Raw genomic sequence first — 19,261 nt, forward strand, 5'->3', positions numbered from 1 at the left:
TCAATGAAGAATTTCTAAGAATTATTTTCCTTACAAAATCATATGTAATTTTCCATTCTATAGACATTTCTTGGATATTTAGAGTATGTCCTATACTGTCCTAATACTTGAGGATTCAGTAGTATATAACACACACATTGTCTCTGCTTCCACGACACTTTTTTAGTAAGGAACACAAACAAAAAAGTATAATTAAACATACTGTAATATTATGGGTAATATCATGTCAAGTACTGTGTCAAGTACTATGAAGAAAAATAAAATAGTATAAAGAAATGGTAGTTTTGGGTAGATAGAAGCCCCTCCAGTGAGCATTAGAAAGTGATGAAATCTGATCTACCATTTTTTAAAGATCTATCTTCTGGTTGTATATATCATAAAATACAGAAGATGGAGATCATAAAAAGAAAGGGGTTGAAAGTTGATGGTGTCTTAAACTAGCCATATTTGGAAGATATCTTTAAGGAGAATATAAAGCAGTTGATCAGCCAGGTGTGATGGTTCACACCTATGATATCATCATTTTGAAGACTGAGGCAAGAGAGTTAAGAGTTCTAGACCATCCAAGCTACGTAGAAAATTCAAAAGGAAAAAAGGCTTGGTGACAGACTGGATGTGAGTATAAGCAAGATATCAAGAAAGAATCCTTGGGTTTGGTGAGTCCATGAACAGATGCCATCTTCAGAAACAAAGATCCCAAATGCCTCCAAGGATTTAGTGTCAGGATCAATGGCAATGCAGTTAATTTGTTAACGCAGGGACTGCGTTGTGATTGAGTGTAAAATTTAATATTTTTATTTAGTCTCATTAAGTTTATCTATGAAACATCAAAGTATAAATTGCTTGGTAAACCAAGATACAAGGTGAGAACTCAGAAAATTAAGTAATCTGGCAAAATAGATGATATTTATAACTGCTTTAGAGAGTGGGAATGGCTGAAGAAGGAAAACTAATAGAGACTTGAGCCTGAAGAGGGCTGGAAAATGAAAGAAGCTAGCAGAAGAAGCTTGGTAAAACTAGTCGGTGTGATAAGAAAATGAGGATGTGTCTGAAGAACAGGCTGCTGAGAATGATTCCCCAGAATGCTGTGGGAAGGTGTGGTCAACAGTGAAACACTGCTGAGATCCTGAGAAGATGAAAACTAAAGCTAGTTATTGGATTACCCAAGATTAAGATTATTGATAATCTTGGCAATAACCATTTTAGTGAATTGATAAGGTTTCTGTGAAGCCAGAGTATGAGGAATAAAGAGAAGGGAAGAACTTCTTCAGTTTCATCCTCACATACTCTTTACAAAGACCCATAGAATGTCTCAGTGTTAGAAAAGCCATCTTCTTACTGTGTGCATAATTTCCTTTAGTCTATGGATATCATGCTTAATATTATTTTCTTCTTTGGCCACCCAGAAATTTAGACTAAATTCTGGAGCTCCTAGTTTATAAGAGAGTTAGGGGAAACTGAAGGTCTTTCTGTCTATCTCTCTCTATCTCTCTCTCCATCTATTTTAGGAAATTACCAAGTTGCTGCCTTTCCATAGGATTTTTTTGGATCGACTAGAAGAGAATGAAGCCATAGACCAGGACCTGCAGGCTTACATCCTGCACCGGATTCATAGCAGCTCAGAGATCCAGAATAACATCTCACTTAATGGCAAGATGGACAATACTACATTTGGCAAGCTCAGTTCTCACCTCAAGACCCTCAGTCAAGGGTCATACCTATACCTGAAACTCACATTTGACCTCATAGAGAAAGGATACCTAGTGCTAAAGAGTTCTAGCTACAAAGTCGTTCCTGTTTCGCTCTCTGAGGTTTACTTACTCCAGTGCAATATGAAGTTCCCAACTCAGTCTTCCTTTGATCGGGTGATGCCTCTCCTGAATGTGGCAGTGGCCTCTCTCCACCCACTTACCGATGAACATATCTTCCAGGCCATCAATGCTGGGAGCATTGAAGGCACATTAGAATGGGAAGACTTTCAACAAAGAATGGAGAACCTCTCCATGTTCCTAATCAAGCGTAGAGACATGACTCGGATGTTTGTGCACCCTTCTTTTCGAGAATGGCTTATCTGGAGAGAAGAAGGAGAGAAAACCAAATTTCTCTGTGATCCCAGGTAAGATAAAGATCATGTGATTCTAAGCCTGTTTTAAATTTATAGTGTAGAGCATGGATATCGAAGGCAATGGGAAAAGCTCTTACTCATACACTTCCCACAGAGGAGAATTTTCTCTGCTTCTCAAAGCAAGGCTGTAAAGTTTAACCTGTTACTCAGGTTGTGACTCACCAAAAAGACTGAAGCTCTGACACTGCTGGGTTTTTAGTGTCCCTGTGGCCCTGCTGTTCACCAGACCTTGTTATAATAACTATATTTGTGGGCATGCTCTCAGCCTATTTCTTCATGCTGATTCATTAGAGAGCTAGTTTCAGATTCTGATGATGATATTAAGCCAGGCAGAAAAGAATTTATGATATTTTCCCAGAGCAGGAAGCTTACAATGAAGCATGCTTGCCTGGAAAGAATATGAACTGTTGGATCCTCTAGGAACTGACATTTATTTAATGACCCCAAACCTTAGACCTACGTAAAAGCAGAAGTAATCCCTTCCTCCTACTGCTGGTAAGCAGTAAGCAAGGTCTTACGGTGTAATACCAAGACTACTACAAGTTCAAAAAAAGTGTTGAGAATGTGTGTCTCTTCCTCCCCTGCCTTTTCAGTAACAGATACTTCAGAAGTGTCAAAACTTAGTCCTGTGACTATGTAAAAAACAACACCCTTCTGCTGTTAGCATTTTGAGGCACAGCTTTTTAAAGCAAACCAAATATGGGTCTCTTGCATGAGTTGTGTGACATTCACAAAACTATTTTGCGGTAAGGTAGCATCCAGCCTTATATCTTCAACAGATACCTGAAATTGCAGAGAGAATCAGCCCTATATAAACTTAGCTTTTCCGATTCACATATACCTATGATAGAGTTTATAAATTAGTCACAGTAAGAAGTGAAAAACAGTAAAGCAAATGGATATGGTGTAATAAAGGTTATATGAATGGGGTTTCTCAAAATAGCTTATTGTGTCTTTATATTTTACACTTAAGAGACACTTAGCAAGTTCACAGATTCTCTTTGACATATTCAAATTATCAATCAGCATTACTGCACTTTGGCTTTAGGGACATTATTAAATAAGGTAAAGTTTACTTGAACATGGACACCACAACAACCACTGTGCTAAGAGTGATTAGGGGTATATAACATACAACAGGGATCCACTAGACAAAGGAAGGGCTCAGATCCCAAGCACAACACAGTAAAGTAGCATGAGATTTCAACACAGTATTCAGAAGACACACAATTTAACTTACAAATTGTTTCTTCATGTATTTTTTATTTAATATTTCCAGTTGATCTTGGCTACAACCTTGGAAACTAAAATGGCAGATAATAAAACTACTGAAAATCTTGTTCATATTGCTTCTGACTTTTAAAACATAGAGTTAAAGATTGTGAAGTTAAGAAACAATATTTAATCTAGAGTTACTTAATAAATACTTTGGGGTCAGTTCCCATACAATCTCTTGCTGTCTATTTTCCCACCCTGGAATATGTCAGGATTGAAAAACAGGTAAGTCCAAGGCAAACAGACTACCACTGAATTAACTACCTTTCCTACAAAGAATGAAGTCCTCAGGGGCTCACAAAGAGAATACAGTTTTTATGCAGTATGTTATAACTATATAGGCTTGCTTTCCCAATATTGTTTATTAACTCAGAGCAACAACAGACTGGTACAGATGCTTCTTACTTCAGGTGCTGGGTAGTCTGTTCTTTGATGATGTTAATAACATGGCTGCTGAATGGCCATCATATTTTATTTAAGAGAGAACAAGTAAATTTGTAAACAGAACCAGAAGTTATCAAAAACACTGTCCTTAGTTTTCATTTCAGCTGGAATTCAAGCTCCTCCTCAGTCTGGGACAGCACCAGTCTTGTTACTCAAGTGTTCGTCTCATAGTTGAGACTCCCTGGACAGATAAAGTGGAATTTTATTGAGAACTAAAGGACAGATGCCACCTAGTCTAGCCTTTCAGGGAAACTGGCTACAACTACTTTTCATTAAGGATTATCACCAGGCAAGAGTTGTTTTTATAGCCTTCAGCTTCCATTTCTTGTAAATTTTTTCCCTTCTGTTTTCCATGTTCTCTCCAATTGTGTCTAGAATACCCAGTGTTCTCAGTAGGCCAGAGTAGATCAACTCAGTGCCTCTAATCACACCAGGTAGGCCAGGGCTGACAGTGCGTGTGTAGAGAGAACTCTCAGGAACAACACAACATTGTTTCTTCTAGTCCATTTCCTAGACTTTAAGCAGTTGTTCACTCTGAGCTTGTTGACCTTATTAGGGTATTAAACACACAGAGAATATTCTAGTAATGTCAAAAATTAGTTGCTATTCATCAGAAATAGACTACCTAGGGAAGTGGTATCTTCCCAAACTCAAAAGATCTAGAGTGTAGCGTAAAGAAGAGCACGTCAGGAGGTAGGTGCTGCAGCTGAGAGTGGATTATCTCCATTTTGAAAATCAGGTTGCCTGTTGTCCCAGAATCTGAGCAAAGAATTAAATGTAATGTAGACAGTTATTTAACATTTCTTCAACATAACTGTAACAGAAAGAAATGGATTGTAAATAGTCTCCTTGCCTGGCTTGGTAATAGTGTGATGGGAGGGTTGACTGATTAAACAAAATGTTGCTGGAAATCATTTTTATCATCAAAACTTTGTTTGTTGCAGGATCACTCTATGTAGAACAAGCTATCATCCTCCAGCCTCAGCATCTCAGGTGCTAGCATTACAAGCATGCACTACCTTGCTCAGTTTAAAATGTCTTTCTGATATCAAAAGCTTTGGTGTCTTCTGTCTTTGTGAGAGCATGTCCTGGGAGCGCTCACAAGGCTGAACCTCTTGCCTTATTCTGCATCTGTTTTCCACTGTTCATCACTGTCACTGTGGATTTAATTTGTCCTGTTTTATTCTGTTGGGCACTGAGACATAGATTGGCCCACTAATCTAATAAACTAATCCCTGCTATTATGCTAATAGTGAAAAGGTAGAAAAGCCGTCTGAGGCAACATGTGCGTTTTAAGTGAGGTGGAGAGAAAAGTGGGCTCTACTAGCCTTTTCTGTCCAACCCATTAGTGACTTTGAGAGTAGAAAATTGAAGCTGAGAGATAACAGAGAGCTACCAGTTTTGTGGTGCTGTCTAATTACTGCCTGACATTTCTGTACCACAGTAGACTCAGCCTAAATAAATCTCCATACTTTTTTTCTATTTCCTTTTCTCATTATCTCTTATGATAACTAGCCTCCCCTAAGAACAGCTCTCAGATTGACATTTTGCTCTGGGTGGGACTATTTTGAAAATTAGAAGCTATGTTTTCTTTATTTTTATGGTTGTGAATTAAAGACAGTAAACTTACGAAGTTAATATAATTAGTGTAGACATCATGATGTGGAAGTTTAGGTTAGTTTGACCTGACTTCCTCAAACTAAGAAGAGCAAATACTGTGGTGAGCAAATAGAGGGAAGACTACACAAACTCGTTACTATAATTGTACACTGAACTTGATTCCTCATGACCAGAGTTGATTGCTTATAATTAATGGGGTTTACTTGGGTTTATTTATTTGTTTTGGTTTTTGTTTGTTTTGTTTTTTTGGATGTACATGAACATGAATTACACACTCACTTAGTGAATTATCTTTTGGAGAATTAGTGCTCTTGGCACATGTTGTCAGATAAGCAATTTGTCTAAGATTGAAAAAGAAAGGGGTTAAAAAGAAGGCTAGAGAGTTGGATGGCTCAGAGTTAAGAGCCCTGACTGCTCTTCCAGAAGACCTGAGTTTAATTCCCACCACCTACATGGCAGCTCACAACTGTCTGTAACTCCAGTTTCAGGGGCTACAATGCACTCGCACAGACACATACGAAGTTAAAACATGAGTGCCCATGAATTTTAGTTAATGGAGTATGTTCTTCTAATAAAAATAATTTTTAAAAGAAGAAAGAAGATATCTACCATAATATGACAATTATCAATGCCAGAGCCCTGCATAGCCAGTATACAAATTGATAAATTTTAGTTAGTGAGGTATATTCTTCTAATCCAGATACAAACCTCCAAGTGGGATAACATTTAATCTTGCATAAAGTCAAGGTTACTGCTTCTTGTAGATATTGCAATGTCTCACAATAATCTGTAAGTGTGAAGTGGGTTTTGTTTTCTAAAAGTGTTTATAGACACCTTAGCAAACTGATGAAGCAAGGGAAGAAGACAGACTCCTGGACCTAAATCAGCCCTTAGGTATTCTGATGTGCCTAACATTCTTCACTAATTAGAAGAATTACATTACTATCTTTTCACTTCTAAGGCTTCTCTGCCACCAAGGAGGAAATCAGTATTCTACTGTCCTGGTTTACATATCATGTTTTCCAGGGAGGAGATTTCTCTGACCTTAATATTACTTAGAATTTATCTAATTTAATCAATGAATTTTTTCCTATTATCTAATCACCACAAAAATAAACTTGAAACTAAAATCTGAAGTAGTACTTGAGCTAAAGTTCTGTTTTGTGATATGATTCAAATGAAAATCTAGTATTTTCTTCATTAGTCAAATAAGCAAACCATTTCTATATTTAAATTAACAGGGGTTTGGGGAGGTAAGTGAATAGTAGTGTGTGTGCCTAACATGCATAAGGCCCTGACTTGATCCCCACCATCACAAGAGAAGGAAGGAAGGGAGGGAAGGAGGGAGGGAGGGAGGAAGGGAGGGAAGGAGGGAGGGAGGAAGGGAGGAAGGGAGAAAGGAAGGAAGGAAGGAAGGAAGGTAGGTAGGTCAGCAATCTAGATGTGTTGCATCTTACCTATAATCCTAGCTTCAGGGAGCTGAAGCAGAAGGGTTCAAGTTAGAGGCCAGTTATAAAGCAAGACTATAAAAGTGGAAAAACTATCTAACCATCAAAAGATAGGCATAACATTTATTTTTCCTTTTCCAAGTCCAAAAGAAAGTTTTTTAAAGGTTGATAATAAGAATTTTCCCTCAAACCCAATTAAAGCAGGAACTACATGCACTATAATACTGTCATAAAAACTCATGAGAAATGTGATATATATATGGAAGAGTTATGCTTATAAACTGCACAGAGCATTGTTTTATGACTTGGCATAAATGCTCAGTGATTGCTACTCATGAAACTTTTATAGACGAGCAGCAATCAGAAACTCCAGAAGGGACTTGTATTCTTCTAGAAAGTAACACTGCTATATATTCTTAAATATACATATATAGCTACTTTAAAGGTGGTTATAGTTCATAAAAAAATTCTGGCTTAAAATTAAAATAACTTTATCTAAAACTATAAAATGGGAAGGATGAAGAGAAGTTATTAAGGACTTTTTTTTTTAACTGAGTCTTGTTATTGTAGCCTAGGTTTCCCCTGAGCTCATAATTCTCCTGCCTCAATTTCTCTAAAATTATAGGCATGTACCCCATTGCCCAACAAGGACATTTTTTAATACTAAAAGTAGCATAAAGGGTTATAGAAAGAACTCAGTTGGTAAAGTGCTTGCTGTACAAGCTTGATGACCTGAGCTTGCACCCCGGAAACCACACAAAAGAAAAGCCAGGTGCTCCGGGCAGTGGTGGTGCACGCCTTTAATCCCAGCACTTGGGAGACAGAGGCAGGAGGATTTCTGAGTTCGAGGCCAGCCTGGTCTACAGAGTGAGTTCCAGGACAGCCAGGGCTACACAGAGAAACCCTGTCTCGAAAAAACAAAAACAAAATAATTTTTAAAAATTTAAAAAAGAAAAGCCAAGTGCAGTGATACACAGCCTTAATCCCAGCACTGGGGAAGTAAAGATAGATGGATTCCAGGAGCTCACTATCCAACCTCCCACTGAGAGATAAACATGCACACACATATGTTCACCCCCATGAACACTTATGCACCTATACAAACACACATGCACATGCATCCATACGTATCTACACACAAAAAAGCTTAAGAAATAAAGGCTAATTTATCCTACTAATAAGCCTCTAAAATAACACTAACTGAATCAAAAGAATCCCAGAGCTGTCAAACCACGATTAATGACACAGTAATTAGTAGGAGTTATTGCCAGCTTAGTGAGACTTGACAACACTGTGTGTGTGTGTGTGTGTGTGTGTGTGTGTGTGTGTGTGTGTGTAAAGCAATTCACTCCACTGTCTCCAGAGACTTTCAGAAACAGATAAAACTCCTTGTTTAGCCAAAGTCAACACTAATATCTTTCTACCCTTTTAACTATAAGAACCCACAGCGGTGAGATTTTCATTTACTGAAGCCATCAGCATATCTAATTGATTCTAAGTCCTGAAATTGATTTGTAAGTACCCATTTATTTTTTTATCCCCACTAGCCACGCCCTGGTCTCCCACTTGCCCTCCTCTAGTCCATGCACCAGCAGCCAGAACAGTTGTTTTCAAACACAGTTCATACCATGTCACTGTTTCTAGAAACCCTTCAGTGCCTTTTCTTAAGATCAGAAAACCAAAGCCCTGTATGTGTAGATGCCTTCTGCTTGCCTCTAAGACCAGCTCATTCATTCTCCTTTGTACAAGTTTCTTCTACTTTTTAGAATTTTCTTTCTCTCCTCTAAACCTTTGCACTGAACAGTATCCCTGCCTCATTTCATAGTGACACTTCTAATTGTCCCTTCAGACTTTAGTTTATACACCACCTCCTGAAAGAGACTTCTCTCACGTTACTAAAACCCTCCTGGATTCTTTCTGAGTCCTTAGTAACCTTTTTATTTCCCTTCTAACATGTGTTATGGTTTATTAACTTATTGGCAATTATTTATTGTCCACTTTTCCCCTAGAATTTGAGTAGCCTCAGTAAGGTCAATAACTCTCTATCCCACCTTTGCCTTCCTAATGACTGGTGGAGTGCCTGTCTGGCACACTGTAAATTTTTAATGATGAGTTAATAACTGAAAAACTTAGAAGTACTACTATTGCCAACCCCATCACATAAAATATTTAGGACCCTCTTCTCAAAGCTCCATAGATAATGTACTTTTGCTCACTCTGTTAATCCTTTCTGCTGTGCTCCAGGAATAGGTAACGCATGCATTCCAGCAAGCTTCAATGACCACTTACTAAATAATGTATTTGAAATGCAGAGTTAGGTGGAGCATACAAGTGTAAGTAAGAAAGAAGTAAGGAATTATGATTTAGTGATGTTAATAGACTCATTAATAACAGCTATAATTCAAAGCAAAGTATAATGCTAAATGTATAAACAGAGAGTGAGGGACACAGCAGGGTATGAGAGAAATGGACCACTTGTCTACGGCTACTGTTATTTCAGATGATGCCAGTTCAGTAAAGTCATAGCTTTCCTGCCTCATGAAACGCCACCAACTGCCTGAAGACCTCATTGTTGGCTCAGAGATGTCCAATCTAGAGCAGTAATGCATTTGTAAAGCAGAAAGAATCTAGAACAAGTTGAAATGTAGGAGAAAGCACCACATCCCTATGTAGATTGACTGTTTCCAAAAATGTTATTTTACTCATTTCTAAAAGGATATATCTCTGGTAGACTTTACTAGGCTTTCACATATCTGCATCTGATCATATGCAACAGAAAATTCAATAACACAAAAATAACAGTTAACTGGTTCCAAAATGGACAATGACTGAAATAGGTAGTTATAAATAAATAAATAAATAAATAAATAAATAAATAAATAAATAAATAAATAAATAAGCAAGCATACAGACGACAGGCAGGTGTATCAGAAAATGCTCAGCAATACCTATCAGAGAAATGCACTCAAAATCACAGTAAATCACCACCATCACCTTACCCCTACAAGAGTGACCCAAAAAATCCTGAAGGTAAGAAATGCTGGTAAGGATGTGGAGGAAAGGGAGCTTTTATTCATGGTTGATGGGAATATAACTCAACAGACACTACAGAAAAGGTATGGCAGACCCTCAGAAGCTTAAAAATGGAGCTGCTGTATGATCCCACATCTCACTACCAGTTCTGTATCGAAAGGAAAACAAATTGCCATGTTGAAGAGATACCTGTGCTCCTATGTTTATTGCAGCAGTACTCACAATACCCAAGGAATTCAAGCAACCTGAGTATTCATCAGCTGACAGATGGATAAGGAAGTTGTGGAATACATGTACACTGAGGTACTTACTATTCAGCCAGAGGAAAACAATTACATACCATCTTTTGCAACTCATAGATGAAACCAGAGAATAAGTGAAAAAGCCAAGCTCAAAGCAATGGGCAAAAAATGTCCATGAGTGTTAATCTTACTTGTAGTTCTGGTGTGCTATTATACAGCAGAGTGACAATAGAAATAATAATGTCCTGTACATTCAAAAAGGTTGAAGCGGGCAGTGTGCCTGAGTGGCACCTTGATGTGAGAAGATGGAAGAACTCAGTCAAACCTTAGTTAGTAGCTTTTCTGTGTCTCAAGAACTGAATAGCACAGCTGCCTCATATCTTCACCTGTCCAAATACAAGTCCAAGTACAGCTCCTTGGAGCAGAGTGAGTGGCTCCACCAGTTGCTAGAACTATAGAAATCCAAGCATTTGGGTTATGTGAACCATGCAGGAAGACTGGCTGAGATGACTGGACATGGATGGAGAATGGGGAAGATGATAAGGAAGATGAGGAGGACATAGACATCAACTCTGGCAAGAAGTTACAAAAACACTATGCTGATCAATTGATTAGCTTTCTGAGTGCTTAATTGATGTCCCTTCAGATTTGGGGCAAGAGTGGATTGTAGTTGTGTGTCCTGTTGGAAAAAGAGCCCTTATTGTGGCCTCCAGTGTTTGAACCAGTGCTTACACCAAGAGTAGCTACTGTGTCAATAGGTTTTCTTCCCTTCTGCCAGGAGGCAACAGGAGAAACTCAACAACAACCAAAGACTGCACCATTTTAAACAGTATTTATAGTGAAGTGAACCAGACTGGCTATGTTTTGGATGTAATGTGTTAGTGGGGACACCCTTTCTATGACTGTCAGACTGATTTCCAGTTCTACTGGGTACATTCAAAGTTCACAGAAGAAGAACTCAGAGAGAAAACCAAGATTAGTCCTTTTAAGTTTATGGGACTAAAGGATTTCCTGTGTATTCCCTGAGAACCTGTGTAAGGTGATATCTGTGGATTTTTCTTTTGAGGTAAATGGGCTTCTCTTCTACCATAAACAGACCCACTATAGCCCTAGGAGTACTTCCTTCATGGGCCGGCCATGCCTCTACATAGTATCAGATATTCTAGGTGTAGCTGTGCCAGCTGGTCCACAGGCCACCAAGCCAGACTATGCTGGGTACCAGCTCCACCAGATTATTGAACACAAACGGAGCCAGGAGGACATGAAGGAGAAACACACACAGTGCTTCTGAGAATGGGCACTATGGGCTAGAGCACCTGTCCACTCCCAAGTTGAGGAGTCCTCCCTACAAACCTGAGAGCCTCATGGGCAACTAAAGTGGACAACCCACAAAAGACTGGGGAAGAGACAATGATGATAGCAATAGGTAACTTTATTTCAGAGTGCACTTTCTAAACCTATACTGCCAAAAGCAGCTTTCCCCCTGTCCAGAATGTTGACTCAGACTGTTGAATAGAGTTGGAATCCAGGTAGATTTGAATATCTCCTGCCATGTAAGTATATCCCAGGTCCTCAATGTAAATATATATGATTCTTAAGGAAAAAATGTTTAAAGGACTTTTTAGAAGTTTTTACCATGAAGAAAATATGTTTGAGGAAGTAAATATATGACATAGTTAAAATATTACATATACATGTATCAGAATAACAAGTTACCCCCAAGCTTTTGTATTTTTAAACTATATTTTATTGTCATTCACTTGTTTGTTTATAATTCTATTTATCCTTTGAGAATTCTACACATATATATAGTATATGTCTATTTTCAATTATCTATTCCCAATTTCCTCCTTCCAGCTCCTCTTGGTTCCTCCATCATACCCTCCTCCTAACTTCATGTCGTCCTCCCTCCCTTCATCTCTCCCTCCCACTTCCTCTTAATATCCCATTAAATCTATTAGTTCTGCCCCTATATACATGGATGTGGAGCCATCCACTGGAACATGGGAAATCTACTAGTGACAACTCCCCCCAAAGAAAAATGAGTCTTCCTCAGCAACCATCAACTATCAGTAACTCCTCAGTTTGAGATGAGGACTCCCAAGCTCCTTCCCCATCTCTTATGTAGTTTTAACTATAGCTAACAACAGTACTACTCAAATTAGTCTATATAATAGAAAAAGAGGAGGTTGGAGAGATGGCTCAGCAGTTAAAAGCATATTGTTGCTCTTGCAGAGAACCGGGGTTTAATTCACAGAACCTACATGGCAGCTCATAGCTGTCTAGTATTCCAGTCCCAGAGGATTCAGTGGCCTCTTCTGGCCTCCTTGGAGACTAAGTTTGCATGTGGTGAACAGATATTCATGCAGATGTGACACCTATACACGTAAAATAAATATTTTTAACAGGGAAGAAAGGCTCACAAACTCTTTTTATGAAACCAGTATAATCTAATACAAAGACAAAATAAAAACAACAAAAAATTACAAACCAATCTCAGTGGTGGACATACATGCAAAAATTCTCAAATGCAAACCAAATTCTGGATCACATCAAAAAGATCATTCATTATAACTAACATAACTTTGTGTAATATGTAAATCAATAAATGAAATTTGTCATATAAATAGACTCAATGGCAGAAATCTCATGATCATCTCAGTAGGTATATAAAATGTCTTTGACAAAATGACTAATATCTTTGACATCTCTTCATGATATAAGTCATGTAGAGGCTAGGGATGGAGGGAGCATACCTCAACATAATAAAGGCTACAAGCCTACAGTCACCATCATGCTAAGTGGAATGAAACTCAAAGCATTTCCACTAAGATCAGGAACAAGACAAGAGTGCTTACTCTTTCCACTTTTCAGTATATTGCTTGAAATTTTGAAGCAATAAAACAATAGAAGGAAATAAAGTGGATTGAAAATAGGAAAATTAAACTATCTCTATTTGGAGATATGATTCTATATGAGACTTTAAGGACTAAACACACACACATAAAAACAAAACTTTGAGTTTATAAACACGTTGAGCAAAGTAACAGCATTCAAATTTAACTGAAAAAATCAGTAGTCTTCCTGTGTACCAATAACAAACATACTGAAAAAATTGGGGCAACAATTCCATTCATAGTAACTACAAAAAATAATAAAATACTTTTGAATAAATCTAACCAAAGAAATAAAAGACCTTGCTCTACAATGAAAACTTTAAGACACTATCGAAAGAAATTGAGAAAGACACCAGGAGATGGAAAGAAAGATCTCTGTACTCCTGGATCAGAAGAACTAATCTTGTGGGAAAAGTAACTGACAGATTTATACTGTCCCAATAAAAATTCTGAGGTTGTTTCTCACAAATTCAAAAAAAAAAAAAACAGAACTTATATGGAAATACAAAAGACCAAGGACAGTCAAAGCAATGTTGAACAAAAAGAATTCTTCAGGAGTTATCACCATACCTGTTTTTAATTATACTACAGGGCTAGTAATAAAAGCCCACTGTGGTACCAACACAAAAACAGACACATAGATGGATCAATGGAATCAAATGGGACCCAAGTATATAATTCCACACAACTACAGCTACCTTTTTTACATATTGGAGAAAAGACAGACTTTTCAACAAACACTGTTAGGAAACATGGATTTCAGCATTCAGAAAAATGAAATTAGATCCTTATCTCTCCCTGAAAAACTTAGCTTTAAATGGATCAAGAACCTCAACATAAGACCTGCTTCCCTGAAACTGCTAGAGAAAAAAGTAGAGTATGCTCAGTGTCGGTGTTCATATACCAGTGAAAAGTAAGTTCTGAAAAAGAAAGAAACAAATGGTGAATCTGACTCTCAGAATAGCAACTTAAGGTTCTTTCCTGCACGGGGATATAATGCTGGGTTAGCTAATCAGAACAAATGAACATGAAATTCTTTTAAATTCTCCCGTTTTATTTCTACTAATCCTTGGGAGCTACAGAGAATACTAGGAGGAAGATAGCACCTTTGTCTTCTTATAGCTGATAGGAAGTGAGACAGGCAAAGGCATGGGGGTCCTTAGCAAAAGCACTGGCTCCTTTGTGTCCAAAATAATGATGGCCTAGTGACATATTAATGTCTCTTAGTAGAAATAGTGCTTTATCATACCATCCTGTGAATTACTGTTTTGTGATCACTGAGACCACATACAGAAGGAACAGTGGTTTGAAGCAACTTGTCTCTTTACCTTTCATTCATGGTGGGCTGTGGAAGAAAACCTGCTGGTGCTACAACAGTGTCATTCCTGTATGTTAGCTATCTTGTGATTCAAAAAATGATTCAGTGTTTACAGGGATAAGTGGCAGTTGTTAGACATAGGGAGCCTTTTGTACTGATTGGTTAATACTGGTAGACAATGACCACTGTCATGAAGCACAAGAGCTCCTCTTCTGATCCCATGACAGTCTCTCAGCAGTCTTTATGTAAGGTGTGATTTCAGCTTGTTTCCAGAAACCTAACTTGTGAAGATGGTGTTTTAGTTTCTGCTTATTTCACTGACATCTCAAATCCATTCTTACTCCTGCTTTCTCTGTCTGTCCATCTCTCTGTAATCAGTCCCTCAACAATTTTACACTAAAGACACTGGTAACTGCTAAAAATAAATGCTAAAATCTTGGGGTTTCCTGGTAGAAATTTATTTTCCATTCACAAAAATCCAGAGGTACCTTATGGTTGGAAGAGGTCTGTTCTACAGTTTGGGGCAGGGGGAGACTTGGTCTAATGGAGACTCTACCATTTTTTTAAATTTTTTTATTGGATGTTTTATTTACATTTCATATGTTGTCCCCTTACCCCATCCCCCACCCACCCAGGAACCCCCTATCCCCTCACCCCTCCTCCTTCTTCTCTGAGGATGTAACCTCTATCTACCCCCCCACTCTCACCTCCCCACCCTCAAAATTCCCACCCCCTGGGGCGTCCAGCCTTCATAAGGTCAAGGTTCTCTTCTTCCACCTATGCCCAGCAGGGCCCTCCACTCTTAAGTATTCAACTGAAACCCTGGATCCCTCCCTAAGTGCTCCCAGGCTGGTGGTTTAGACCCTAGGAGCTGTGGTTGGTTAGTATTGTTGCTCTCCTCATGGTGCCACAAATCCTTTCAGCTCCTTCAGTCTTCACTCTAACTCCTCCATTGAGAACCCCATTATCAGTTCAATGGCTAGTTGTGAGCATCTGCCTCTGAATATGTCAGACTCTTGAAGACCTCTGAGGAGACATGCATATCAGGCTCTTATCAGCATGCACTTCCTGACTTCCACATCAGCATCTACCTTTGGTGACTGCACATGGGATGGATACTCAGGTGGAATGGTCTTCAGACGGCCCCTCCTTCAGTTTCTGTCCCTCACTTTGTCTCCATATTTGCTCCCTTGAGTATTTTGTTGCTCCTTCTAAGAAGGACCGAATCACCCCCACTTGGTCTTCCTTCTTTATGAGCTTCATGTGGCCTGTGAGTTGCATCTTGGGCATTTCAAGATTCTGGGCTAATATCCAATAATCAGTGAGTGAATACCATGTGTGTTCTTTTGTGATTGGCTTACCTCACTCAGGATGATAATTTCTAGTTCCATCCATTTACCCAGATGTCCTTCAACTGAGGAATGGATTCAAAAAATGTGGTATATTTACACAATGGAGTATTACTCAGCTATTAAAAACAATGAATTCGAGACCCTACCATTTTTTAACACACTATTCTGGGGCATCTGCTTGATGTCATCTGCTAACAGGGTGGAAAAGACAGATAAAACACAGGAGCAGCTAAAACACAGGAGCAGCTTTTCTGGGCCAAATCTAAAGTAATGAATATTATTTATCTCTACATTTCATCAAGCATAACTCCATCATGTGACTCCCTCTCCTCACTCTTTGTTGAATGCAAAGCCACTTCCCAAGAACAAGTCTTGGCTGTGGGAGGAAAGTATAACCTTGTAGGTGATAGCCAGCTCTGCACAGTCTTACCTCAGTAGGTCTCCCTAAGTAGTTCCCCACATTTACCTCTATAATATAAAAGCATTCCACAACACACCATACTGTTTCAACCGATATTAAGATAAGTATATCTACAGCTGCCTATAACTATAGCATTTTGTTACATCTGACCATCACACAAATGTTAAAGCATCCAAGTCTTGTTTCTCTGAAACATTTAAAGTTTTGCCTGTTAAGTTTGTCATAAAAGCTAAGAAAATTAATACACCTACACACAACTGACCAATATTACAATGATGAGCAAACACCCATCCCTGAAATAGTTAGATTCACTTGTTAGCATATTTCAGGTCTACAAATAAAAACTTCAAGACTAGGTATCTTCCTGGAGTACTAAGTGAAAATCTATTAGAAAAAAACAAATACAGTGCCATTGTAATAATATATTAAACAGTTAAATAGGTATGAGGCAGGCTGATTCTTACTTTAGAAAGGGTTTTTCTCTGAACTCTTAGGCATAGGAAACCAAGTCATCAAATGACAGAAGCTCCTTGTAACTCAGAGTTACAAGGGTGAGGGGGTTTTTGTCTTCAGTAATGTGCATCAAGGGGCTCCTGGTGCCTACAAGTGAGAACAGAAAATGACCTGCCTCTCCCACCATCCTAACCTGTTAAAGCATGTGGATTCAGGAAAAAAAAAAAAAAAAGATAGTGTGGGTGGGTTGGGAGGAACAATCCTCAGCTTTTACCTGTGATTTTTTTTTCTCTCCTAAACTATCTAAAATCAAATATAACAGGCATCATGATGGATTATATCTGTAAACCTAGCACTCAGGAGACTGAAAGTGGAAAACAAAAGTTGGAGATCACCACTCTCCCCTTAACCCATAGCCTTCAAACCACTTTTGAACCTACATTAAAGTCAATCTTGATGCCATAATTTTCAATTAGAGAGAACATATAACTAAAATAACTAAAATCACAATTAACAGAGCTCACTCTGCTTGATTTCTTAATTCACTGTTTCCCAAAATGCTAATTAAAAATTATTTACATTGGGCTAGAGAGATGACTTGGCAGTTAAGAGTGCTTCTTAAAGAAGACCTAGGTTTGGTTGTCAGCATCCATATAAGCCACTCACAATGACCTGTAACTCTAGCCCCAGGGACTTTGACACCATCTGGCTTCTGTGGGCCACACAGTACACATAAACTCACGTAGGCACACATGTATACACATAAAGATAAATACATCTAAATTTGTCAACATAAACAATTAATGATTTTAATTATGTTGAAAATTCAGTGTTTTTAGAAGGCAGAAACATGGATCTCTGTAAGCTCAAAGTCAGCTTAGTCTACAAATCAAGTTCCAAGCCAGCAAGGGCTACATAGAGAACTCTGTCTCAAAAAAATATATGTATACTATACAAGTAGATATGTTGTCTTTTATACTGCTGGGTTCTTTTTCATGTTCCACTAAATGAGAGAAGTAACAGTACTCCTATGCTTATAAGTATAGTGTTTTTATGATACTCTAGAAATTGTTACTTTGAAAACTATAATATACAAGTCTAAAGTGTTACTATTTAATTTCTTAGGAGTAGTTATGTGAAAAATATGGTTTCTATTCCCAATAAAGATTAGTAGAAAGCCTGATTAAGAACAGGCTTTAAATATTCTTGGAATAACATGCTGAGGATTTGTTCTAGTTTCATTCTGCTTCTGTGAGAAATACTCAACTTAAGGGAAGAAAGGGTTTATTTCAGCTTCCATGTTAGTCCATCATCCAGGAAACTCTGGGAAGGAACTTGAAAGCAAGCCTGCTTGCCATTCCACACAGTATTACATCTGACCAAGGAACACACAGCCAAGGATGTACAGCAGGATTCTTGGAAGGGTTCTCCATGCTGAGAGGTTTGAATGCTGGCTTGTACTCAGCAAGCTTTCCTTATGCAGTTCAAGCCACTCATCTAGGGCCCTCCTGCATCAAGACAACTTCAAAAGATGACTTCATTTAACAGTGATGAAGGTAGAGAGAGCCAGCAAGCAGCTAGAGAAGCAGTAATCAAGACAAACACCACCACTACTCACAGACATACAGGCCAGTATGATCTAGCCAGTTTCTAAATTGCCCTGTTCTCAAATGACTAGGATACATCTAGACAATTGAAGCTAATTGGAGCAGAGTTTTAAAAGGGAACACTGAAGGAAGTATAAACTGTTGAAGAATTTTTAGCAAGATTTTGATGAACTTTTGCAGTATATTGTTGGAATGAGGCAGGGAGTAGACACTGAAATACACAGAGTAGAAACCATAATTCTCTTAACACTTACCTAGGCAAGGGAGTTAAAGGAGGAAGAGTAGCACTTGGTTTTATGCCTATCTAGCCGTGTTTGAAAAAAAAAATCTTAAAGTCTTTGTTTTAAAGGAAAAGCTTCAAACGATGACTTTCATTTGACAGTGATGGAGGCAGAGAGAGCCAGCAGGCAGCCAGCAAAGCAAAAATAAATCTTCCATATTTGAAATGTCTCTGTGGGAGTCATGTACATTGAGGTGAAAGTTGAAACCAGGAGACAAGAGCTACCTAGGAGGAAAAGAAGGCAAAGACATTACATCACTGGAAGATATAGGAAAAGTACCTGCGTATTGTCACAGTTGTCAAGAGAGTTGGGTTTTTATTGTCATTGTAGAGTTTGTTGTCTAGTATTTTGTTTTTTAAGGTTTATTGATGGTTAGTTTTGATTTTTTGAGACAGAGTTTCTCTGTGTAGCCCAGGCTGCCCTAGAACTCTTTCTTTAAACCAGGCTGACCTCAAACTCAGAGATCTGCCTGTCTCTGCCTCCCATGTTTTGGAACCAAAAGCATGAGCCACCACCACCACCCCCCCAGCCTGTTTTTACTTTAAAGGTAAGTTTTAAATTTTTTGTTAATTTCACTATGGAAGCCCAGTGTAGGCATAGCTCCCAAGGAGATAGCTTTAATAAGACAACAAATAAGGCCTAATGCTGGTAGGGAAAAATAAGAGTAAGAAAAATAGAGGTTGTGAGAAAAATCACATTATTTCACAACTAAAAAGTTACCAATAATGTTAGAGAACTAGGAGCC

General features: G+C 38.3%; 1 protein-coding gene and 1 pseudogene across 2 annotated transcripts in view; both read left to right on the forward strand.

Moving 5' to 3' along the window:
- Nucleotides 1–19,261, forward strand: part of Tanc2 (tetratricopeptide repeat, ankyrin repeat and coiled-coil containing 2) — a 284,441-nt gene that overhangs the window by 229,432 nt on the left and 35,748 nt on the right. For both annotated transcript variants that reach the window (XM_028780603.1, XM_028780602.1), the window contains exon 13: nt 1,509–2,116. In XM_028780603.1, the coding sequence (XP_028636436.1) occupies nt 1,509–2,116 (608 nt within the window). The remainder of the gene's footprint in view (nt 1–1,508; nt 2,117–19,261) is intronic.
- Nucleotides 10,493–11,563, forward strand: LOC114632125 (annotated as a pseudogene).

The sequence above is a fragment of the Grammomys surdaster genome, unplaced genomic scaffold (assembly GCF_004785775.1).
Source record: "Grammomys surdaster isolate TR1022 unplaced genomic scaffold, NIH_TR_1.0 371, whole genome shotgun sequence".
Lineage (NCBI taxonomy): Eukaryota > Metazoa > Chordata > Mammalia > Rodentia > Muridae > Grammomys > Grammomys surdaster.